The sequence below is a fragment of the Lampris incognitus genome, chromosome 1 (assembly GCF_029633865.1).
Source record: "Lampris incognitus isolate fLamInc1 chromosome 1, fLamInc1.hap2, whole genome shotgun sequence".
Taxonomy (NCBI): domain Eukaryota; kingdom Metazoa; phylum Chordata; class Actinopteri; order Lampriformes; family Lampridae; genus Lampris; species Lampris incognitus.
Window position 1 is genome coordinate 31010676 of NC_079211.1, and position 25809 is coordinate 31036484.

Here is a 25809-nt window from a genome sequence, read left to right on the forward strand (position 1 = left end):
CCCTTGGCCTCAACCCCTCCCTCTGTAACTAGATCCTGGACTTCCTGACCAACAGACCTCAGTCTGTTAGGTTAGGTGACCACACCTCCTCCACCCTGACCCTCAGCACAGGTGCCCCTCAAGGCTGTGTTTTGAGCCCCCTCCTTTTCTTCCTCTTTACCCACGACTGCCTGCCAACTCACCATTCAAATGTTATAGTTAAGTTTGCAGATGACACCACAGTCATTGGCCATATCACCAACAATGACGAGATGGCCTATAGAGACAAGATTGAGCACCTCACACCATGGTGTACTACCAACAATCTTGTCCTTAATGTGCAGAAGACAAAGGAGCTGATTGTGGACTTCAGGAGGTCTAGAAGCTGCAGCCACTCCCCCATACACATCAATGGGGTGGAAGTGGAGCGTGTTTCCAGCTTTAAATTCCTTGGAGTCCACATCAGCGAGGGCTTTTCGTGGACATTAAACACCCAGGCCCTTGTGAAAAAGGCCCAACAATGCCTGCATTTCCTGAGGAGGCTGAGGAGCACCAATCTACCCCCCACAATGCTCACCAACTTCTACCACTGCACCATAGAGAGCATCCTGACCAGCTGCATCTCAGTGTGGTACGGCAACTGCACCTCAGTAGACCAGAAAGCTCTGCAGCGGATCGTCAAGGCGGCCCAGCATATCACCAGTACCCAGCTCCCAGCCATAAAAGACAATTATCACAAACGCTGCCTTCAAAGGGGTCTCAGCATCAGCAGAGATCCCACCCACCCCAACCATGGACTATTCTATCCCCTGCGCTCTGGGAGGCGCTACAGGAGCCTCAGAGCCCACACTACCAGGCTCAAAAACAGCTTCTTTCCACAAGCTGTTGCCCACCTGAACCTGGCTACCCACTGAATGTCTGTAGATATTTTTAAATATTTTGTACTCCAGCTCTTTTTTTTAACTTATTTTTAGCTTTTGGTCTTCGTCTGTGTATATCTTATATTGTGTTTGCTGTGTTTGTCTATGTCTGCCTTGCACTGTTTGGTGAAGCCACAGCCCTCATTTCATTTTTAACATGTGCCTGCACATTGTTTTTAATGACAATAAAATTGAATTGAATTTCTCTCTGCTGACCTCCACACTAAATTATCATTATCACCATTTTATCTACGCACTTATTTAGCAAACAAATAAGTTGTTGGCGTCACCACATGCCCACCTGACAGGAGCCACAACAAGCAGGATATTGTTCTTAAAAACAGGGTGAAAGGGCCTAACACATTGTGTGTAGAGATCTCAGTTAAAACTCAAAACTATTTAGAGCAAAAACTATTTTTCCATAGCTGATCACAAGACACTAAATCACCTCAGGCTCTGGGCATGGCAGTTTCTCATTTGTTTATCGAGAAATAAACACACTGAGTGTTTTATGAAGACAATAACCACACAATAGTTTGGAACATGCACCCATAATCATGGTAAATCATACTGGGTACTGTCGTGCCCAGAGCTGTCTCTAGATGACATCAGAGATTACAGTCTCATCTCTCTAGTTGTTAGATTTATTTCATGTGCATAGATTTAGTCCGGCCCAGACCAGGATTACAGGCACAACATTCTCCTAAATCTAAATTTGAAATTGTCCCTTTAACCCTTTGTTATATGGCAGAGTGTTAAGCAGCTCTCCTTGCAGTTCTCAGGAGGGTGTTACAGTGTGTGTGTGTGTGTGTGTGTGTGTGTGTGTGTGTGTGTGTGTGTGTGTGTGTGTGTGTGTGTGTGTGTGTGTGTTTGTCTCACGTCTCGGAGCTCTCCGCTTCTAGCACAGACTGCACCGGCAGGTAACCTCTCTGTGGATGCTTGCTGAAGTACTGCTTTGACCTGAACTTATTCTTCAGAGTCTTGGCAAAGTCCCTCATCTTCTCTCCCGATGTGGTCTGGTGTGTAATTTACGGGGTAGACGGGTGGGGTGTGGTAGGTTGGGGTAGTAGAAAGTACAGAAGAGTGGAAGGAATGAGAGACAAATTGCCCCATTTAAGAACTATTTCAGAACTAAGTCAGACAAACCTATCCTAAATTCACCCAATCTGCGCTGGGGCTTGTAAACCAGAGTGCCATCTTTGTTCCATTTTGACTTTATCGGACCGACATTTTTCTTCCAATACTCTCTGCTTGCTGTCAGTCTGCTTTCTCCATCTCACCCTCGCTGTCTTTTGCACTCCTTATTTGTTCCTGCACACTTTCAAATCTTCGCACTTTTCTCTTCTTCACCTCCCTCACGTCCTCATCTTTCCATCATCCAGTGGAGAGATATTGGCGCCCGCCTGCCTGGCCATTGTGGAAAAACTCCAGCAAGCCACGCTTAGATCATAATTCTAAAATATTGCCCCATGGATAAGGAAAATCATTGCACAGATGGCGCCTTGCCACATCTCACAGCTCAGCATTGATTAGAGTTGAAATCTGGCACCATCTCAGTGCATTCCAGAGCCTGGTAGAGAACTAAATGAGCTACTCTAGTGGAGTCGGTGCTCGCTGATGCACACAGTCACTTAAGAAGATGGTCTTATATGGGTTTAGTCCTCAATGTGTGTTTCAGAAAGAACTTTATGTGTGAAGCACGTGAGTGTTACTCAGCCCCTGTGTGCAGTAGTTAGGGTTGTGCACTTAAAAGCATTTGCTGGGAATGATAGGGATCTTACATCGGAGAGGCATCTAATCTACGTATAACAGAAGGCATAAATAGATTGTAGTGCGTGCAGTTGTGCTTCATATGACCCCAGAGTATGCAACTGCTATTTGGTTTGAGCATTAATAGTATCATAACATTTGTTGATCTAAATGGTAATAGAGCCTTACTGGGGTGTAGTACTCCATGATGGGATAGTGCAGCTTCTTTCCCTTGGTAGTGCGGCCAGTTAAGAAACATGTCTGGCAGATGTCGACGTTGAACTGCTTCAGACTGCGATATCTGTCAAGATCAAATAACATCCAGGGTAAACTGATGTTTGTAAGTTTTTGTGAGTGTGTGTGTGTGTGTGTGTGTGTGTGTGCGCGCGCATGTGTGTGAGGGAGTTGTAGTAACTAAGCATGTGTCGACACATGGTATATATATATATATGTGTGTGTGTGTGTGTGTGTGTCTGTGTGTGTGTGTGTGTGTGTGTGTGTGTGTGTGTGTGTGTGTGTGTGTGTACACACACACACACACACCTACCTACCTAAAGCCCTTGATGGGACACTGTTTGCAGACATAGCACTTAGCCTGGTGCTTGGCTGACTCTGCTGCAGCCACACGATGGAGGACAGGCAGCCAAACCATAGACTGGGGCTCTAAGCTCATCCACTCCAGGAAGTGGGACACCTCAATGGCAGGTTTATCTGGAGCCTGGGGAAATAATTTTGGAGGGACAGAGGGAAGGGGGGACAGGAGAGTGTAAACAACCCAGATATAGCCTGAGAAGTAGGCAGGTACATACAGTAATGAGAGGAGAAGGTGTGCTTCCTTTTTCAAGGCTGGCAGCTGTGCAGTGGTCTAGCAGTAAGCTGTCCTTGAGGAGAAAAAACAGAATTCAAAGAGAATGTGGGAAAAGTGAGAAGAAAAGAGGGAACGGGAGGAAGGATATGTTCTAAAGTATAGCAGCTATTAAATGTCAGGAAGATATTTCTTAGCTTTATATTTCAGTTTTTACGTTTTGATAATACTACAACAACCTTAAAGTTGTGAAAGAATTTTAAAGTTGGAACAAATGCAGAAACAGAGGATACTAAATTTCTGCATTTGTGTGTGTGTGTGTGTGTGTGTGTGTGTGTCTTCATGCACGTGTACTGTGTGTGTATGTAGGTGTGAATGTGCTCCAGCTCCACCTGAGACAACTTGTTGAGAGCTCCAGAAATTGGGATGAAAGGAAGTCAACCTAATAAAGGACTGACTGCCCAAGCGCTGAAAATCCGTAATGTGCTAAATTCTCATTAAGTCCGCATCAGAGATGCATTAAGAGGTTGATTTCCCCCGGGCTTCCTCCACCACACAAGCAAGGCAGCATATGAATATCTGTGCATATTCACTGTGTACGTACGTGTATGTGCAATTTTGGACACGCACATGTGGCGCTCATTTCGTCTGCTAAGTGTACACAATCGTGCAGTCTCCAGGGACAAAGGAGCTTCACTGTGCACTCACTGGTTGAGCAGCCAACTCCACCCCACATGGGGGGCCATATACCAAAACCAAGCACGCCAAACACCTGGAGCCCACATTAACAATTCAAAGCACACGGCTAGATCAGAAGTCAACATAAAGAGCAGATGGAACAGTTTAAACCTTGCTGGAAAAATTAAGCAATACACCTTGAACAAAGGACTTAGTAGTTTAATTTATATAGACTTAAGTATTCTTAATTTTCCCTTTCACTCAAATGTTCAGAATTTACAGTGCTTTCCACAAAACCTAGAAATATGAATTTGTCACTGTCAAAGTTACAGCATTCTTGGCACTGGTGGCACATTCTGTTATATCTCTATGTATATACACAGAAAAGTCTGCAACTTCTCCCTTACTCTTCAAATACATAACCTGCCAGAAACACACACTCCTAACAAAGAGTACCAGATGATTGTCAATACAAACTAAAAGAGGGGTCTGTACTGGTTAAAGTGAGACATGGTTTTTTTTTTCGGTCTATCACCCTGCCTTTTCTCTCTAACAACTCAAGTACATCTGTCACACATTCAGCAGACCAGAAAAGTGGATGCCAGCAAATGCTGTCCCAGCAAATTGACTTCAATCATTAGCAAGCCAAGTGATAAATGGACAAATTCCCCCACCCCCGTTGGCATTACACAGATAATTCATTTAAAAGTAAAAGGCTTCATATGGGTGCAAATAGAGAAAGGAACTGATTTAAATCAAGCGTGTTTAATTAAGATCTTGCTGGACAATGGTGGTGTTGAAAGGTTTAAATCTGTGGCAGCTCCTAACAACTCTACAATTATCTTATGTTTTTTCAGCAATATATTTATTGGATTTTCTTATTTTTTCCACAAGAACAATGATAATAATAAAAACAAAATAATAGAATAAAACAAGCAAACAAACAAAAACTGCTCAGATTAGCAAACATACAGGCGGTTATAGGAAATACTATATTCCAGGTAAGACACAAGGTACAAGAGTTCAGGTTCAGGAGAGTCCTTGTAAAATAATGGAAGAAATATCACGTCCAAGATAATTCGGATATGGCTGCCACTCTTTGTAGAACTGATCTGTTTTGGTGTGTAGAATGCTTGTCAGATATTCCAGAGGAAACAGCTCAAATACAGCTTTACACCAGCCCTTTACAGAAGGGCTGTTATCACTAGTCCACTGTAATAATATTTATTTATTTTTTAGCAGCAAAAGTAAGAATGTTATATAACCTTTCGCTACCTACAGAAGTTATATTTCTACTTGGGAGGCCCAAGATCAATGACGTTGGATCCATTTCCAAATCTTTGTCAAATACCTTTTCCATTTCAAGCAATATTTCAGACCAATACTTCTGTAATTTATGACATGACCATAGGCAGTGGGTTAGGTGCCTATTTCAGTTTTACATTTGAGACACAAAGGAGAGGGTGAGGGGTTACAGAATGCTGGAAATTAGGGGATATATTTGTATTCTGTGTACAATTCTAAAGTGGATGGCCTTGGTTTGAGTAGAGATGGGCATCTTTTTGGCACAAATCCAAATGACCTCCCATGTCTTTGGCTTCTGTGTGGGAAGATGGTGGCGCGAACCCACGTTTGCAGCACCTTCACCTAGTGCTGACTATGCAGAGTCTTTGTCCATGTCTATGTCTAAGTTTGTATCATCATGTGAAGTTTTTATTTTAGTCTTCGATTTTTTTCCCCCGTTCAACGGCTGGGAGAGCTGGCATTGGATCGGCTGAGAGAACTTGGTCTGTTGCATCCTGTGGGCCCAGGGATCACGGCCCTGCCCGGAGCTGCGCCTGAGAGGAAATACCGACGCAGTCTGGCGGTGGTCTCGCCTAGCATTGACTGTGCAGTGTTTTTGTCTGCGTCTGCGTTTGTGTCATCATGTGGAGTGTGAGGAGGTGTGTCAAAGGTGTCTGGCTGGGAGAGCTAGCGTTGAATCGGCTGAGGGAACGTGGTCTACTGCGTCTGGTGGGTCCAAGGACCATGGCCCTGCCTGGAGGAAGAGGAAGCACCGAGGGTGGTCTGACAGGACGTGGGTGTGGGGCAGGCTAAGCTAACTGCTAGCCTATGCAGACCAGAAGTTCTGACTCATCCTGGCTGGCTTTCATTCTCTGGACAGTGGAGTTTTTGGATTGTGTTGCACTGAATGGACTGTGTTGTTAACGGTTTGTTTTTTTTTGTTTTGCTTTGTCCTCTCTGTTTTTGAATGTTTTTGGTGGTGTTGTTTTTGGAAATTTTGGCTATGTGTTTTTATCTTTTCTGTTGCACTGCTGTGGGCTGGGTGAAATGAAATTGTTTCTTTTGTGAACGCGAGTACATGCTGGAAATGACAATAAATTGTTCTTGATTCTTGATGTCACCTCATCAATAGTCAATGACAATTCCTCCTCTCATAAACCTTTAACCGCTGTGTATTAGTTTGTTCAGTGATATAATGTGTGTCATGTCTCCTACTAAGTGATACCTTACCTGGTTGTTGAAACAGCATTTCTTCAATAGATATCTCAGGGTGATCTATAAGGATCGTACTTTTAGTAATTAGTACCTTATTTGTCTACTACTACTACTTTCGGCTGCTCCTGTAAGAGGTCGCCACAGCGACACATCGTCATCCAACCTAGTATCACGCCAAAGCATGTCATACGCCCGCCGGTCCAACGTGTCAGTGTCATGGTTTGCCGTGCTCAGGCGTGAAAAGTACACACGTGTATGAAGGTGTAGTGCCAGCAGGGGGCAATGATTAACTCAATGCCAGCAACTCCCCACAGAGGAAAAGAAGCATACAGCATTTTCCAAAATCCCCCCAATCCCAACCCGACCCTAACCTGCCTTCACCTCTTATCATCGCCCCCTGCTGGCTCTGCACCTTCATACACGTGTGTATTTTTCACGCCTGAGCGAGGCAAACCGTGACACTGACATGCTGGGCCAGCGGTTGTATTACATGCTTTGGCGTGATACCGGGTTACGTCATCACATCATCGACACATGAGCCAAAGTGGATCATCCGTTTCCATTTCTTCCTGTCTTCTGCATCTTCCTGTCACACCAGCCACCTGCATGTCCTCTCTCACCACGTCCATAAACCTCCTCTTTGGCCTTCCTCTTTTCCTCTTCCCTGGCAGTTCCATATTCAGCATCCTTCTCCCAATATACCCAGCATCTCTCCTCCACACACGTCCAAGCCATCTCAGTCTTGCATCTCTTGCTTTGTCTCCAAACAATCCAACCTGTGCCATCCCTCTAATATAATCATTCCTAATCCTGCCCTTCTTCGTCACTCTCAATGAAAATCTTAGCATCTTCAACTCTGCCACCTCCAGCTCCGCCTCCTGTCTTTTCATCAGTGTCACTGTCTCCATATAACATAGCTGGTCTCACAACCATCTTGTAAACCTTCCCTTTAACTTTTGCTGGTACCCTTCTGTCACAAATCACTCCTGACACTCTTCTCCACCCACTCCACCCTGCCTGCACTCTTCTTCACATCTCTTTTGCACTCACCGTTACCTTGAACAGTTGAACCCAAGTATTTAAACTCATATGCCTTCATCACCTCTACTCCTTGTATCCTCACCATTCCACTGTCCTCCCTCTCATTCATGCATAGGTATTCCATCTTGCTCCTACTGACTTTCCTTCCTCCTCTCGCCAGTGCATACCTCCACCTCTCCAGGCTCTCCTCAACCTGCATCATACTCTCGCTACAGATCACAAACATCCACAAACATCATCGTCCACGGAGACTCCTGCCTGATCTCATCCGTCAACCTGTCCATCACCATTGCAAACAAGAAAGGACTCAACCTTATTTATACTAACTTATATATAGAGCCTTATTTGTAAGAAATAAAAAAGAAAAATCTTGTTTTGGGAGCTAGAATTTCTGTTTCAGTTGTTCAAATGATATTAAGCTATAAACGATTGTAAACGATTTACCCAGCTTTGTTATATTATGAAAATAAAGACAGAGGGTATTATTTTGGTTCATCCAGTGTCCCTCCAGTTTTCCTGTGCTGAGATAAGCAGTGAATGATTTGCTGACTTGTGAAATATGACCAACTTCTCGTTTACTTTCAAGACTGATACCGAAACACATAATGTTTTGACACTGTTGCTTGTAAACATTACCTCATTTCCAGACATAGTGTAATTAAAACTTCTCAAATCTTAACTTTTCATGAGGGAATTAAAGTCTTATGGAGCTGAATGGGAATGAATATAATTGCCTTCACACAAGGTTTAAACTTCTTGAGATGATATCTTTTTTTATATATCTAGCCATTGATGAGAATGATCCACATGTCAACATGTGCTTTTCAAGTCAAGATCCACTTTCCAAATCCTATGTTTGCATCTGTAGTATTATCTTGGCTCAGGTGAATACTTAATCCTGATGAGTTGGAGGAGGTCCATCATTTTCCTACAAATGAATGCAAGGTTCTGACATTCAATGTCAGCTAAAGTTTGGTAAGGTGATTTATTAATTGGTTTTTCACATTGCTCTCAAAACGCCAAAATGAGCAATCAAGCTTTTGATTCAAGGTTTGAAATTGGCATTGTTCTGTCTTGGTGTTACAGGATAACTATGCAGTCCTCTAACTCTCTATCTTATTATCAAATTATATCAGGTGTCAACTTGTTTGGGCATTTGTGTGTGTATGAACAACTTGTTTGTGCATGTGTGCATGTGTGTGTGTGTGTGTGTGTGTGTGTGTGTGTGTGTGTGTGTGTGTGCATGATTTAAGCCACACTTGAGCTTTTGTCTGTGGGTGCAGTTATGTTTTCTTGTTTTGCATTTGACTCCATGTGTCCTCACCATACGGAAGCAGCTTCGAACACTAGGCTCCACATTGCTGCCCCCAAAGGCTGCCACCTCTCCCAGCTGCCGGGGTATCTGGATGGCCTCATGGAGCAGCAGGCTAAGATGCCGCTGGTCTGTTAAACCTCCGGGGCTGGTCACCTGACGGAACAAGTCTGGAGACACAAATAAACAAATCATTTAATCCAAAGTTCTTTCTTTTTCTGTGTGTCAACCAGAGCTCGAGACTAACAGTGTCCCAGGGATGATAGAAAATGTGTTTGGGGTGAACAGAGACCTTCTCTGGGATGAAAGGGATTTTATATATAATCATTTATTCATTTTAAATGATCACTTAGCAATTGACAAACTGAACCAAGTATGTCTGCCAATGCTGTTAACATAGTTACCATCACCAGCTGACTACTCCGCACAAGACCTGCGGTACTGGTCCATCTATCCCCTCATCCCCAAACAGCTTACAGGCAGGACCTTGCAAATATGTTGTGCTGGTTAAACAAAGCACAGATCGAGCACCAAGAGGGCACTGCATCACCTTAATCAAACCCGAGTAGGCCTACAACCCCTGAGTCTAAGGTAAGGACAAATTTAAATGGGTGTATTTTTCATTAGTCATTGGACTGAAACAGTCAAGCAAGCTGCTTGCTGCTAGCTAGCTAACTTTAGCCAGGTGCTCTGATTAATAGCGGATAGGTCGTAGGTGGTGAAATAATACATCATTAATGAGAAAAATATAAATTACATTCTCTAAAATGTGAGCATAGCAGAGCTGACCTTAACCACCTACCCACACACACCTAAACACCCACACACACACACACAAACACACACACAGTTAATTTCACTCTCTCACACGTTAAGAGAAGGTCTGTGCTGAGAGCAGGTGATAACCTGGCCATACAGTGAATGAAACACACTGATATGAAGGCTAACAGTTTAATTTCTTTAAGTGTCACTTTTTTTCTATAGCGTTAGCAATAATAATAATGTTGCCATAATGATTCTTGTGAAATCTTTCCACCTGGGAGCCTTTAGGCCAAATGAAATTAATTTATTTTCTACTTCTCTATAGAAACAGGGAAGCTCTGGCTATGAAGCAAAACACAAAAGAACATTTCTTCCTGAATGCAACCTGATCATGACATGTTCAAATTTTATTGTAAACTTTTGTTTTTGGTGAGAAACTTGAATAAATAGCTGTTTGAAGGAGACATTTGTTGATGTTTTCACAGTAATGTAAAATAGAAATTTGAGGGAATAATAACACTAATTCCAAGCAGCTTATAATACATAATTAAAACTACTAATGCCTAGAATTTTTTTTAATCAAAGCAATTATTTCAATAAAAATACAATAAGTTATTTCCTAATCAAGTTAATAGTGTGTTTAATGCTGTTAACCACTACATATGAGAACATTTAGAATTTGGATCGGTTCAGTTTTTTTTTTTTTTTTGAGACTGTGGTGAAGAGTTGACTGTCTGATGTTCATCATAAAGAACATAAGGGACATGAACACAATGTTGTAAAGTGGAAAAAAGGAAATAGACCCATGAATCAAACCTGTAATAACAAGCGAGTGACTTGTAAATGCACCGGTGAGTGTGAAGGCTTTAAATGTTCATGACAGTGCATGCATGATAAAATATTTATTTGGATATGTATCATCATTGTGCCTGTATGTTTTTTTTTTCTTCCACATCTGGCTGTGGCATATGGTCCATATATTAATTTTTAATTAGCAGTTTGTCAGTGTTTTCCTAAATATAAACAAGATTATCCATTCCAAAATGAGGCATCCACCAGTTGACAATATAAGATGCATGTGAAATGATTGTTCGTATGAACATTAGATTCATTATGGAATCTCATTTACATTGTTTCTTAATTTATCATCCTTGTCAACAAAATAGCAACATTTTAAAGACTGAAAAGTGTATTTGTGAAATATCATGTCATAAAATCCAGGTAACAGGCATGGCTAAAACTGAAATTATAGCTTTAGGAATGAAGAGCATTAATTGTATTATTAATGTGTACATTATCAGTATTTTGTTTGCACAAACTGATAATTTTTTCCAAGTTTGTATGCCTGATGGGTGAGTCTAAACTAGCTAGTGAGTGAAGGATAGCCTTAGAGGCCTGGAAGGTTAAGTTATTGATTAAGCAGCTGCTGCACATTAATGGAGTCGTCTTGATAGGTTTTGTATAAGGCCTTTACCAAGGAAGCCATGCTTCCGCCAGTGACTGAGGAGATGAATTCTGACAACCTTGTGAGGGTGCTGCACAATGCCAGTATAAACAGTATGAGGTGACTGTCCCTCCATTCCTCCCTGCCTGTCCTTGCTGTGTGTACTTGTTTGCACTCACTGGGATGACAGCAGGCAATGACCCCTTAATGTTGAATACAATCCCCTACCATATATATATATATATATATATATATATATATATATATATATATATATATATATATATATATATATATATATATATATATATATACATAAAACTTTGTTAAAAGAAACACTCAACAGTAGGGAAAGTGCTCAACAAATAAGGAGCAAAATAATCCAGTGAGTCAAGTAAAATCTTTATGAGACAGTACAAGCCTGTTTCATGCCATAAGCAATCATCAGCTGTCAAGTCAATAAAGCTACTCGGAAAGAACATACCATTTACTGCCTCGTCATACGTGCATGACGTCCAATGGGGAAGGGAGAGGTGTGACATTCAAAAATTCAAAAACACGTGATTGCTAACGGTCCAATGGGAGGGGGGGGTATCTGTCTATTGGCATGATTTATTTATCATTACAAAATAGGTGCTTATATCTATGTCTGCAACTGCTGGCCAATTCATTCCTGTTATTCAATGTGGACATTTCTGGTTTGCAAATGATAAAATATTTTTCAGTTAGACAGATTGCACATTTTACTACTGGTTGATTATGCTTTGTTCTTTGAGGGTATTTTCCAGGTGGTTGAATAATCAATGTTTCTGTCCGCCAATAACCAAATATAATGGCTTAAAGATGTTACATCCTTTAAACGGTTGTTTCTTAAGCTACACACGTGCATTAAAACTCTTTTTGAATGTTCCCTCTGTTAGACTGATGTATGGCTCAATACCAACCCCCCCCCCCCCCACTAGACTGTTAGCAATCACATCTTTTTGAATTTTTGAATGTCTTACCTCTCCCTCCCCCACTGGATGATGTGCATGACGAGGCAGTAAATGGTATATTCTTCCCCGAGTAGCTTTGTAGCTTTATTGACAGCTGATGATTGCTTATGGCATGAAACAGGCTTGTACTGTCTCATAAAGATTTTACTTGACTCACTGGATTATATATATATATACACACACACACGCGCACACACACACACACACACACACACACACACATATATATATATACAGTGCATTCGAAAAATATTCACACCCCTTCACTTTCCCCACATTTTGTTATGTTATAGCCTTATTCCAAAATGGATTAAATTCCTTTTTTTCCTCATCAATCTACACACAACACCCCATAATGACAAAGTGAAAAAGGTTTTGTAGAAATTTTTGCAACTTTCTTAAAAATAAAAAACTGAAATATTGCATGTACATAAGTATTCACACCCTTTGCTATGACACTAAAAATTGAGCTCAGGTTCATCCTGTTTCCACTGATCATCCTTGAGTTGTTTCTACATCTTGATTGGAGTCCACCTGTAGTAAATTAAATTGATTGGACATGATTTGGAAAGGCACACACCTGTCTATATAAGGTCCCACTGTTGACAGTGCATGTCAGAGCAGAAACCAAGCCATGAAGTCAAAGGAATTGTCTGTGGACCTCTGAGCAGATCTAGGGGAAGGGTACAAAAAATTTCTACAGTTTTGAAGGTCCCAAAGAGCACAGTGGACTCCATCATTCATAAATGGAAGATGTTTGGATCCACCAGGACTCTTCCTAGAGCTGGCCGCCCAGCCAAACTGAGCAATCGGGGGAGAAGGGCCTTGGTCAGGGAGGTGACCAAGAACCTGATGGTCGCTCTGACAGAGCTCCAGCGTTCCTCTGTGGAGATGGGAGAACCTACGAGAAGGATAACCATCTCTGCAGCACTCTACCAATCAGGCCTTTATGGTAGAGTGGCTAGACAGAAGCCTCTGCTCAGTAAAAGGCACATGACAGCCCGCTTGGAGTTTGCCAGAAAGCACCTAAAGGACTCTCAGACCATGAGAAACAAGATTCTCTGGTCTGATGAAACCAAGATTGAACTCTTTGTCCTGAATGCCAAATGTCACGTCTGGAGGAAACCAGGCACCTCTCATTACCTTGCTAATACCATCCCTACAGTGACGCATGGTGGTGGCAGCATCATGCTGTGGGGATGTTTTTCAGCGGCAGGAACTGGGAGACTGGTCAGGATCAAGGGAAAGTTGAATAGCGCAAAGTACAAAGAGATCCTTGATGAAAACCTGCTCCAGAGCGCTCAGGACCTCAGACTGGGGCGAAGGTTTACCTTTCAACACGACAACGACCCTAAGCACACAGCCAAGACAACGAAGGAGTGGCTTTGGGACAAGTCTGTGAATGTCCTTGAGTGGCTCAGCCAGAGCCCAGACTTGAACCCCATTGAACATCTCTGGAAAGACCTGAAAATAGCTGTGCAGCGACACTCCCCATCTAGCCATAGAGAGCTCGAGAGGATCTGCAGAGAAGAATGGGAGAAATATCCCAAATATAGGTGTGCCAAGCTTGTAGCTTCATACCCAAGAAGACTTGAGGCTGTAATCGCTGCCAAGGGTGCCTCAACCAAGTACCGAGTAAAGGGTGTGATAACTTATGTACATAAAATATTTTAGTTTTTTATTTTTAATAAATTTGCAAAAAATTCTACAAAACCTTTTTCACGTTGTCATTATGGGGTATTGTATGTAGATTGATGAGGGAAAAAAAGGAATTTAATCCATTTTGGAATAAGGCTGTAACATAACAAAATGTGGGGAAAGTGAAGGGGTGTGAATACTTTCCGGATGCACTGTATGTGTGTGTATATATATATACACTACCGTTCAAAAGTTTGGGATCACCCAAACAATTTCGTGTTTTCCATGAAAAGTCACACTTATTCACCACCATATGTTGTGAAATGAATAGAAAATAGAGTCAAGACATTGACAAGGTTAGAAATAATGATTTGTATTTGAAATAAGATTTTTTTTACATCAAACTTTGCTTTCGTCAAAGAATCCTCCATTTGCAGCAATTACAGCATTGCAGACCTTTGGCATTCTAGCTGTTAATTTGTTGAGGTAATCTGGAGAAATTGCACCCCACGCTTCCAGAAGAAGCTCCCACAAGTTGGATTGGTTGGATGGGCACTTCTTTGAGCAGATTGAGTTTCTGGAGCATCACATTTGTGGGGTCAATTAAACGCTCAAAATGGCCAGAAAAAGAGAACTTTCATCTGAAACTCGACAGTCTATTCTTGTTCTTAGAAATGAAGGCTATTCCATGCGAGAAATTGCTAAGAAATTGAAGATTTCCTACACCGGTGTGTACTACTCCCTTCAGAGGACAGCACAAACAGGCTCTAACAGGTACTATTTAATGAAGATGCCAGTTGGGGACCTGTGAGGCGTCTGTTTCTCAAACTAGAGACTCTAATGTACTTATCTTCTTGCTCAGTTGTGCAACGCGGCCTCCCACTTCTTTTTCTACTCTGGTTAGAGCCTGTTTGTGCTGTCCTCTGAAGGGAGTAGTACACACCGGTGTAGGAAATCTTCAATTTCTTAGCAATTTCTCGCATGGAATAGCCTTCATTTCTAAGAACAAGAATAGACTGTCGAGTTTCAGATGAAAGTTCTCTTTTTCTGGCCATTTTGAGCGTTTAATTGACCCCACAAATGTGATGCTCCAGAAACTCAATCTGCTCAAAGAAGTGCCCATCCAACCAATCCAACTTGTGGGAGCTGCTTCTGGAAGCGTTGGGTGCAATTTCTCCAGATTACCTCAACAAATTAACAGCTAGAATGCCAAAGGTCTGCAATGCTGTAATTGCTGCAAATGGAGGATTCTTTGACGAAAGCAAAGTTTGATGTAAAAAAAATCTTATTTCAAATACAAATCATTATTTCTAACCTTGTCAATGTCTTGACTCTATTTTCTATTCATTTCACAACATATGGTGGTGAATAAGTGTGACTTTTCATGGAAAACACAAAATTGTTTGGGTGATCCCAAACTTTTGAACGGTAGTGTATATATATATATATATATATATATATATATATATATATATATATATATACACTACCGTTCAAAAGTTTGGGATCACCCAAACAATTTTGTGTTTTCCATGAAAAGTCACACTTATTCACCACCATATGTTGTGAAATGAATAGAAAATAGAGTCAAGACATTGACAAGGTTAGAAATAATGATTTGTATTTGAAATAAGATTTTTTTTACATCAAACTTTGCTTTCGTCAAAGAATCCTCCATTTGCAGCAATTACAGCATTGCAGACCTTTGGCATTCTAGCTGTTAATTTGTTGAGGTAATCTGGAGAAATTGCACCCCACGCTTCCAGAAGCAGCTCCCACAAGTTGGATTGGTTGGATGGGCACTTCTTGCGTACCATACAGTCAAGCTGCTCCCACAACAGCTCAATGGGGTTCAGATCTGGTGACTGCGCTGGCCACTCCATTACCGATAGAATACCAGCTGCCTGCTTCTGCTCTAAATAGTTCTTGCACAATTTGGAGGTGTGTTTAGGGTCATTGTCCTGTTGTAGGATGAAATTGGCTCCAATCAAGCGCTGTCCACTGGGTATGGCATGGCGTTGCAAAATGGAGTGATAGCCTTCCTTATTCAGAATCCCTTTTACCCTGTACAAATCTCCCACCTTACCAGCACCAAAGCAACCCCAGACCATCACATTACCTCCACCATGCTTAACAGATGGTGTCAGGCATTCTTCCAGCATCTTTTCATTTGTTCTGCGTCTCAATGTCTGTGTTCTTTTGCCCATCTTAATCTTTTTCTTTTATTGGTCAGTCTCAGATATGGCTTTTTCTTTGCCACTCTGCCCTGAAGCCCAGAATCCCGCAGCCGCCTCTTCACTGTAGATGTTGACACTGGTGTTTTGCGGGTACTATCTAATGAAGATGCCAGTTGGGGACCTGTGAGGCGTCTGTTTCTCAAACTAGAGACTCTAATGTACTTATCTTCTTGCTCAGTTGTGCAACGCGGCCTCCCACTTCTTTTTCTACTCTGGTTAGAGCCTGTTTGTGCTGTCCTCTGAAGGGAGTAGTACACACCGGTGTAGGAAATCTTCAATTTCTTAGCAATTTCTCGCATGGAATAGCCTTCATTTCTAAGAACAAGAATAGACTGTCGAGTTTCAGATGAAAGTTCTCTTTTTCTGGCCATTTTGAGCGTTTAATTGACCCCACAAATGTGATGCTCCAGAAACTCAATCTGCTCAAAGGAAGGTCAGTTTTGTAGCTTCTGTAACGAGCTAAAAGTACAGTGCTTTTCCTTCAAAAATATGGACATTTCAATGTGATCCCAAACTTTTGAACGGTAGTGTATATATATATAATCAATACAGATGCTGGGAAAAAAGTTTTAATACATAGCAGTACAGGCCTGTTTCGTGCGTCGTGCACTCATCAGCTGCTAATAGCCCGCTGGTCCATTAGCAGAAGATAACTCACTGGATTACATATATATAGCATTTTTTCCTGAAACCATCAATGGTATTGAGGAGCGGAATATATATATATCATCACGGATACAGGAGAAAAGATTTTAATGCATAGCAGTACAGGCCTGTTTTGTGCGTCTCACACTCATCAGCTGCTATATATATATATATATATATATATATATACACACACACTTGCTTGCTTGCTGGTTGTCCATCGTGCCCGATGATGACCATCTTCTTCTATTTGTGAGTCCTTTGGTGGCTGAATAGTCCGATCCTGGATGCACAGTTGCGGTTGCAGACCGGGCATGTAAAAGTGATGCTGGAGGGGGTAGTGGTAGCTTTGCGAGCATGCCTCTTTGCACGCTTTGCTACACGGTGTTGTGTGCGCTGGTTTTCCATGTACTTCACTCCCTCTGAGATGTGAGAGCGCCAGGTTGTGCGGCAGAAAGTAAGTTCCTCCAAAGAAGAGGGGTTGATCTGACATCTTTTTAGTGTGGTCTTCATTTGGTCTTTGAACCGCTTCTTCTGCCCACCAGCAGTGCGTTGACCAAGGTGTAGTTGGCCGTAGAGGACTTTTCGTGGGAGTCGTTCGCTGGGCATGCGAATAACATGCCCAAGCCACCTGAGTTGATGGTGTTTTAGGGTAGACTCCACGCTGCAGCTGCCTGCCCGCTCCAACACCTCTGTGTGTGGCACTCTGTCCTCCCAAGTAATGCCAAGGATCCTCTGGAGACATTTTACATGGAAGGCCTCCAGGCTTCTGAGATGGTGGCTGTAGATGGTCCATGCCTCACATCCATAGAGAAGTGTGGAGATGCACACTGCTCTGTAAACAAGCACTTTAGTGTGGAGATTGAGGTTACTGTTTTGGAAAACCCTTCTCCTTAGACGGCCAAAAGATGTTGAGGCTTGTTTGAGGCGGTGCTGAATCTCATCGTCTATTTTGCAGGTGTCGGATAGCATACTTCCCAAATATTTGAAGGCAGGAACAGTGGCCAGTTGTTGCCCTTCTGCTGTGAAGGTTGTTGGGTGGTTTGGGAGGCCAGCAGTCAACTGACAGATTACCTCTGTCTTTTGGGTGTTAATAATCAGTCCCATTCTCCTATATGCAGTTACAGCTGCCGACAGAGTGTTATGTAGAGCTTCTGGTGTGTGAGCTACCAGGGCACAATCGTCGGCATACTGTAGCTCAATAATGGTCTCAGAGGTCAACTTGGTGGTTGCCTGAAACCTCCTGATGTTAAATAGGTTACCATCAAGCCTGAAGTCAATGGTGACTCCAGCCTGCTTCTCCAGCCTCCTTCGTAGCAGTGTTGTAACAGAGACTAAGAAGATATTGAACAGGACTGGGGCTAGCACACAGCCTTGTCTGACTCCAGTCTGCACACCAAAGGGCTCAGAACTGCGGTTCCCCACTACCATTCGGGCCATCATTCCTGAGTGAAACTGTCCAAGAATGGTAAGAAACTTAGGTGGACATCCAAATTTCTTCAGGACTTGCCACAGCAGGGCCCGGTTAACTGTATCAAATGCCTTTGAGAGGTCTATGAATGCTATGTATAAATCCTTGTGCTGTTCTCTGCATTTCTCCTGGAGCTGGCGTGTCACAAAGATCATGTCAATGGTCCCTCTATCCTTTTGGAAGCCGCATTGTGACTCTGGTATGACCTGTTCGGCTACTGCGAGTGTTAGTCTGCGGAGCATGATCTTGGCTAGAACCTTTCCTGCAATGGCCAGCAGTGAAATACCCCTACTGTTGGAGCAGATGGATTTGTCGCCTTTGTTTTTATAAATGGCCACAATGTTGGCATCTTTCCACTGTTGGGGGACTCACTCGCGACTCCACACCTCAAGGATATAGAGATACAGTGTCCTCGTACAGAGGTAGCCTCCTTCCTTGAGGATTTCAGCTGGAATATTATCAGGTTTAGGGGATTTGTTGTTTTTTAGGGTCTTGACAGCATGTAGGATTTCTTTAAAAGATTGTGGGAGGTCTAGGTCTTGCAAGGTAGGCTGTTGAGGGAGTTCTGCCAGTACAGTTGAGTCCACTGGGGTGGGCTGGTTGAGAAGGGTGTTAAAATGCTCGGCCCACCGCTCCACTAACAGGGCCTGATCCTTGATGAGAGTTGTTCCATCAGCAGACCTAACGGGTGTCAGGGAGCAGTTTCTGGGGCCATAGATGGCCTTAACTGCATCATAGAAACCATGCATGTCGTTCCTGTCTGCATGAGCCTGGATTTCATTGTCTTTCAAAATCCACCACTCATTTTGCATTTTCCGCAGAGTTGCTTGGGCCTCAGAGCGGAGGTCTTGCCATTTTTTCTTGAGAGGTTGGGATAGTGGGTTGCTGAGGGCAGCTCTGTGTGCCTTATGCATGTTGTCCAGGAGGGTGGAGATCGTTCCGGCATTTTCATCAAACCAGTCCTGGTGTTTCTTGGTTTTGAAGCCAATGGATTGGGCTGCATTGTCAAAGAGGGTGGTGCTCAGAGAGGTCCACTTTTCATCCATCCCAGACTCTGAGTTGATCAGCTGTTCAATGTCAACTAAGTTGTCGGCTAGAGAACGACGGAAGGTGTTTCGGGTGTCGCTGTTGGATAGTCTGGCGCAGTGGAGTGGTTTCTTTTTTGGCCCAGATTGGCGTCTCAAGGGTCGGACATGTACTCTGACTTTTGTCAGGATCATACGGTGGTCTGTCCAGCAGTCTGCTCCTCGCATAGCTCTTGTAAGGAGCACGTCTTTAAGATCAACCCGCCTCACGATAGCATAATCAAGCAGGTGCCAGTGTTTGGATCTGGGATGCATCCAGGATGCCTTGTATTTATTCTTTTGTTGGAAAATGGTGTTTGTGATGGTGAGGTCATGTTCCGAGCACAGACTAAGAAGTCTTATGCCATTGGGGTTGACTTTTCCAATGCCGTGGGCGCCAATCACTCCATTCCAATTTTGCATATTCTTCCCAACTCGGGCATTAAAATCACCAAGCAAAATGACTTTGTCGCTCCTTGGGATGTTGATGAGTACATCATCGAGTGCCTGGTAGAAGCAATCTTTCTCTTCATCATGAGATGGTAAAGTTGGAGCATAGGCACTTATCAAGGTGATGTATCGACATTTTGCAAGAGGTATACGGAGAGTCATAAGCCGCTCATTAATGCCCACTGGTGTTTCTTCGAGTTTGGGTAAGAGACTGTTCTTAATTGCAAAACCAACTCCATGGATGTGTTGACCTCCTAGGGGGTATCCTTTCCAAAAGAAGGTATAGCCCTCTCCTACTTCATTGAGCGAGCCCTCTTCAAGGAGCCTGGTCTCACTGAGTGCCGCCACATCCACACAATAGCGCCTCAGCTCGCTAGCAATAAGTGCTGTTCTGCGTTGAGGTCTGTCCGTACCATGGCTGACGTCCAGGAGTGTTCTTATGTTCCATGCTGCAAATCTTAGTGGTATAATGTTTGTTTTTCGACCGCATAGTGGAATGGCCCGGCAGGTGCGGTTTCCTGCCCAGGCGCAGTGTTGAGTGGGCAATTTTTGGGCCACCTTTTCTAGGCCGTTCCCTGAAAGGGGTGAGCAGTGCGGTCCCTAAATAGGGCTGCTCAGATGCACAGGGGTCTGCTGGAAACAGCTGCCACTCAATCCCAGCTGCTAACGACCGTTGCCCTGTGCCGCTGGCGTGCAGAGTTCCAACTAAGAGCTCCCAGCTCATTCAGACCTGCTCCCGTCATTGGATACTCCATCGCCGCCAGACTTTGTGAGGTCGGGGACTCAGATAGCAGAAGATACCTGCGCAGAGATGGTTTTTAAAGTGGCATGGGGGGTGTGCTTCTCCCAACGCCACATGACTTGATTGTAGAGGAGATGGTTCCAATGGCAAGGGGGATCCCTAGACGACCGGCACCTCCACACAACTGCAGGGGGCTGCCGGAAATCCAGTTTTTCGGGAACCGCCTCGAAGCGTGCCGCCACAGCTTGCTTTTCTGTTGGGGTAAGCTCCCTTAGCCTTATGTCTTCCAGACTCACCCACAAGGCAGCGGGGCAGTGGTTGATAGGTGCCAGGGCGTGTCCACCAGGGTGGGCCTGCACACCATATCTCTGGGGCCCACTGTTGCTCCGAGATCCCCTGCCAAGTTAGCCTGGGGCCGCAAGACCCCAGTTACCATGTGTGGCCACGGGGAGGCCTGGCAGGAGTCTTGGTGAAGGAGAGGCTATGTACTGGCAAGGGAAGGCTTACACGCTAGGATGCTTCCCTATTCGCCACAAAGGCTAGCCAGCGGCAGCAAGCTAAGGGCAGGAAGGACACAAGCGGGTTGGAAGAACACATGCACCTTCCCTCCAACTACACGCTGCTGCACTAGACGCATCACAACACCCTGTGTGTACCTACACACACAGGTACACACACACACACTACACACACACACACACACACACATATATATATGGCATTTTTTTTTCAGAAACCGTCAATGGTGTTGATAAAAGTGCTCAACTAATGAGGAGCAGGATATCAATATAGATGTAGGACAAAAACTTTTAATACATTGCAGTACAAGCTTATTTCAATGCATCGCACACTCATCAGCTGCTAATGAGTGTGCGACGCATGAAACAAGCTTGTACTGCATATATATATAAGTGTGTGTGTGTGTGAGTGTGTAATCCATGCCATAAGCAATCATCAGCTGATGATTGCTTATGTCATGAAACAGGCTTGTACTCTCTCTTTATGAGACAGTGCAAGCCTGTTTCATGCCTGTACTTGACTCACTGGATTATTTTGCTCCTTATTTGTTGAGCACTTTCCCTACCGTTGAGTGTTTCTTTTCACAAAGTTATATAGTATGTATGTATGTACTTCTTGATAGCACCACATAAATATAAATAAGTGAGTGAATGGTTTAGAATATTTTGAATAGATGAATAGAGCTGAATCTCAGCCCTTGAGACTCTATATAGTGTTTGTCTTTTCGAATCTGAAAGACATGGCCTGTGATGATGTAAATATTCCATTCCACTTAATATTTGGTATGTGATAATCTGTGTCATGTTGTGTCCTTTGGATGTGTCCCAACTACCAAACGAGAAGACTTGGATCAAACCTTATTTGAAACATTGTCTATTAAAAGAGCTGGGGCTTGCCAAACAGCTGAAAACTTTTAAGAGCCACACATTTTTGCAAATAAAAGGTAGGCAGTATATTTAGCATTCTTTTTGTGATTGAGAACTTTGTTGACACTGCTTAGATTATCAGCATGCAATGAGCTAAGTCGGTTGATTCAAACCACAAATTGTTTGCAAATATTGTCTGAGGACAGTTGGAGGTGGCAAAAATGGCATCAGTCACAGTGAGGCAAAGTGACCTCATACGACACCTGAACCCAGATGAAGTCTGCTTCCTCTCATTGACCATTAAACTAAATATGGATCTGTTGCCACTTCTTTATGAGCTGGCATGTTGTGCATGATGGCAAGCATGGTGTGCATGTTTGACTAAGCCTGGTATGGGTTCACAATATTGTATTATAACTGGTACCCAGCCACAGACTGTTCTGCTTCTAACTACCAACCATTCTAATTCTCATCCCCCCCCCCCTTATTTAAAGGTCAGCTGGTAAATCGAGGTTACAAAGAAACAGTGGAAGGTTATCCTACCCAGGAGCTGGACAGCAGCAAAATGTCACTACATACATAAGTGAAAATTTGAAAAAGGGAGCAGGGAGTGACTGAGGCCTTTGCCAGTGATTGGTTGGTGTGAGAGATAAAAAAACAGAAAAGAATAATGGACAGAAAAATGGAAAGACGGAGTCTAGGAGTCTAAATTATATAGCATCCTTGGTGAGCCATCCTGGCTGCCGGTGCACTTTAAAAAAAAAAGAGTAAAGAGCTTCCTCCATTTTGATTGTAGAGTAATTCCCTCCATTAGACTAATTGGAAGTCTTCTGGCAATCAAAGGTGTTTTATTTTGGCCCCGTTGTTTGCAGTGGAATAGATTTATTAATAGATAGATGCATTAATAGAGGCATTAAGCACACATGCAAGTACCATACTCACATTTATACTTCTCCTGGACATCTGCATTGCACAGGTTCACCAATCCTGTCTTGAAGCTGAGGACACGCATTTTCCCATTCCGGCCACTATTGGAATCACAAAAAAAACAAAAAACAATAATTAGATACATAGACAATAAGAAGGGCAAAATTACAGGCTGGGCAGTGGGGGAGCTAAATCCTTTTTTTCTGAATGCGTGCTCTGGCGCCCTAGCTCCATATTTACCACAGATGGTTGAGCCATGCAAGTGCTTACGGTGTAGACAGAAATTATGTGGGTCAAAGCAGAACAGTACAGGTCAGTATCATAGTGTGAAATTGTATTAGGAAATACCCTGAGTAACTGCAGTCACCAATGGGAGATGATTAAGTGTTATGTCCATGGGTATATGAACAGAAGAGCGATAAGGCGGCATATATTACAATGGCGGGTATGCACATATACACGTGCACATGCATATACACACACAGGCACTCACTGGCATAAGTATAAGTGTATGTGTCCAACACACACACACATACACACAAACACACACACACACACACACACACACACACACACACACACACACACACACACATACACACACACACACACACACACACACACACAGTCAAAAATTCTCTCATAATAATAAGCACTGTGTAGACTGATCACTTGCCATTGGCAAGGCCAGTGAGTTGAACACTGTTGTGCTCTGACCCTGGCCTAAATAGGTCACATTAAATATTTCTGACTAGAGGCAAGTGATGAGGGGTGAGTGGGGGTAAGGGAGGGGCATACACTGGCATTTGGGATAGTGAGACTTCACAGCTCCCGTGCCAACACACTAACCGTTTCCACTGCATTGCTAAGCCATATTACATTTAGCCAAAGACACAGGCTTACAGAAAAAAATGACAGAAATGTTGAATGAAAACTGACAAAAAGGGGAAAAAAAAGCACTGAACTCATCAGAGCATAACAGATGTGTGGAGTATAAACTGAAATCATGGAATGAGTTCCAATTCAGAACTGGGTGGTGCGACCACTACATAACCCCATGCTGTGAGTGAAGATGAAAGACAACCATAGCACTATAGGAGTCCTTGTTTGACACTTGGAAATATAATGAGGAGGCAACACATTACACATGCTAGGCCATTAGTATCAAGCTAATATTGGATTCATCCAGGGGGAATATGATGAGTTCTTAAACAAGTCATTAAAACATCTTTTCCCCACCAGAAAGTTGTGAATTCAAGTGAAGCCCATGTTGCCCTAGGAGCACATGGGGGGGGGGTCAATTGCTATTGTAACCTCTCTCACACACACTATATGTTGTGTATTATATCTCCCCACAGGACACATCGCTCCTATGCAGGCATGAGAACACAAAAATAAACCTGTCCTCACAAACACAGACATACATATCGTTCAAATGCTGCACCGATGAGTATCAAAACACAAAGAGGAATTACTGAAATTTATGTGGAGGGTCATTATTGATCCTCCCTCATTAGGATAAGTGCAACCAAACTAATTTACAGCTCTCATGGGGGTTATTCTTGTATTTAAGTGGTTCATGCTCACTGCATTCTCTGCAGAGGCCTTGGCAGCAGCAGAGATGTTGAATCATGAGTAAAGAGGGAGAGAAAGTGAATGGGGAGAGAGTGTGAAAGAGGATGTGTTTCTACTATGTCTTGGTGGGGAATAATTGGACTCCTGCCCAGTGTGTGTGATTGGAGCTGTGGCCACTCTGTGGTCCTTTATAGAGCACTAAACCAATCACAGCACCACACAAACACAGTGTTGCCCTTGGTCTGAGTCAAATGGCCTACAATTGTTTTTTAAAGCAGTGATCATTTATAGTTGGGCAGGGTTACAAATAGTTCCTCTGTGTTTGTGCACATGTCAGTGTGCTCATTTGTAGGTGGTTAAAGATGCTTTGTGATGCACAGAGGTTTTTTTTTCTTCTTACTCTGTGGTGTTCTCACTCTGTTTACTTGCTATAAAATGCATCTGCCACCAGTTTACACCCACCTGTCATAGACGTTCAGCAGCCAGTTGAGGCACATGTCAACACAGAGGGGAATGTTGACCAGGATGGACCTCTCCTCCTCCAGCCTCTCATAGAGGGCTGTCAGGGCATGGATCACCTCCACCACATCCATCACATGCTCCCCCTGCTGGAGCTCCTGCTCCCGGAACACCTCCACCAGGCTGCCGAGCGCCACTAAATCCACTAAATGCACACAGGGACACCTAATATGTAAATGCATATGCACATATGGTCTGGTACACAGACACCTGAGAGAAATATGCTCATTTTTATTCAGCTGCGGACATTTTTCTCATTAACATGCTTGCAGTCAAGCGTAGAAGTTCAAAAGCCCATACACACATACACACACAGCAAAATCACCAAATGAGGGCTTTAAACGACGACAGTGCTTATTCACCTTTTTACCCAGTTAAGCCCTGCCAGATGTTTCAAGTGCATCAAAACAAATTTGATTTCGCTCTTCTAAACTAATTTAAAGACCCATCCCAAGGATGGGAGCTAAAAGGGTGTCCTCGGATGCCAGATATAATTGGATAGCATGATAATGAAGCAGCATAGAGAGGAGGTAGCTGAAGTGCTCTCTGGGTTAGGAGGAATCAAGCAAAAAGGCATTCAAATGGGTTCTCATACAGCACAGCTCAATCATTCCAAAATGGGCTGTGGGGGAAAAAAAAGAAAAAAGAAAAAGAAGAATTCTGTGGTTGTTATGGCAGACTAGCAATTAATTCTTCTAATGATATGGCCTAGCAGACCAGGAATGGGTGACACAAGAGGCCGGATGTGAAAGAGCAATAGAAAGAAGACTCATGAGAGGTGATGGGCTTCTTTTCAGCAATGCAAGAATGTGGTGCTTCTGTAGTGAGGAGAGGTGGGAAAGGAGAACGAGCAATGAGGGAGGGAAGGGAGGCTGCAAGGTGAGGCAGAAAGGGACAAGGAGAGAATGGAGAAGAGTGTGAAAGAGGATGAGATTGGACACCTGATGTGAGGCCATAGCCACTGGTCGTGCA

General features: G+C 43.3%; 1 protein-coding gene across 1 annotated transcript in view; it reads right to left on the minus strand.

Annotated features, from left to right (window-relative positions):
• Positions 1 to 25809, minus strand: part of drp2 (dystrophin related protein 2) — a 130107-nt gene that overhangs the window by 32705 nt on the left and 71593 nt on the right. The window contains exons 12-17 of the mRNA XM_056274530.1: positions 24781 to 24982; positions 22759 to 22844; positions 8996 to 9153; positions 3200 to 3366; positions 2838 to 2949; positions 1779 to 1915 (exon numbers count right to left, since the gene is read on the minus strand). Coding sequence (XP_056130505.1) covers positions 1779 to 1915; positions 2838 to 2949; positions 3200 to 3366; positions 8996 to 9153; positions 22759 to 22844; positions 24781 to 24982 — 862 coding nt within the window. The remainder of the gene's footprint in view (positions 1 to 1778; positions 1916 to 2837; positions 2950 to 3199; positions 3367 to 8995; positions 9154 to 22758; positions 22845 to 24780; positions 24983 to 25809) is intronic.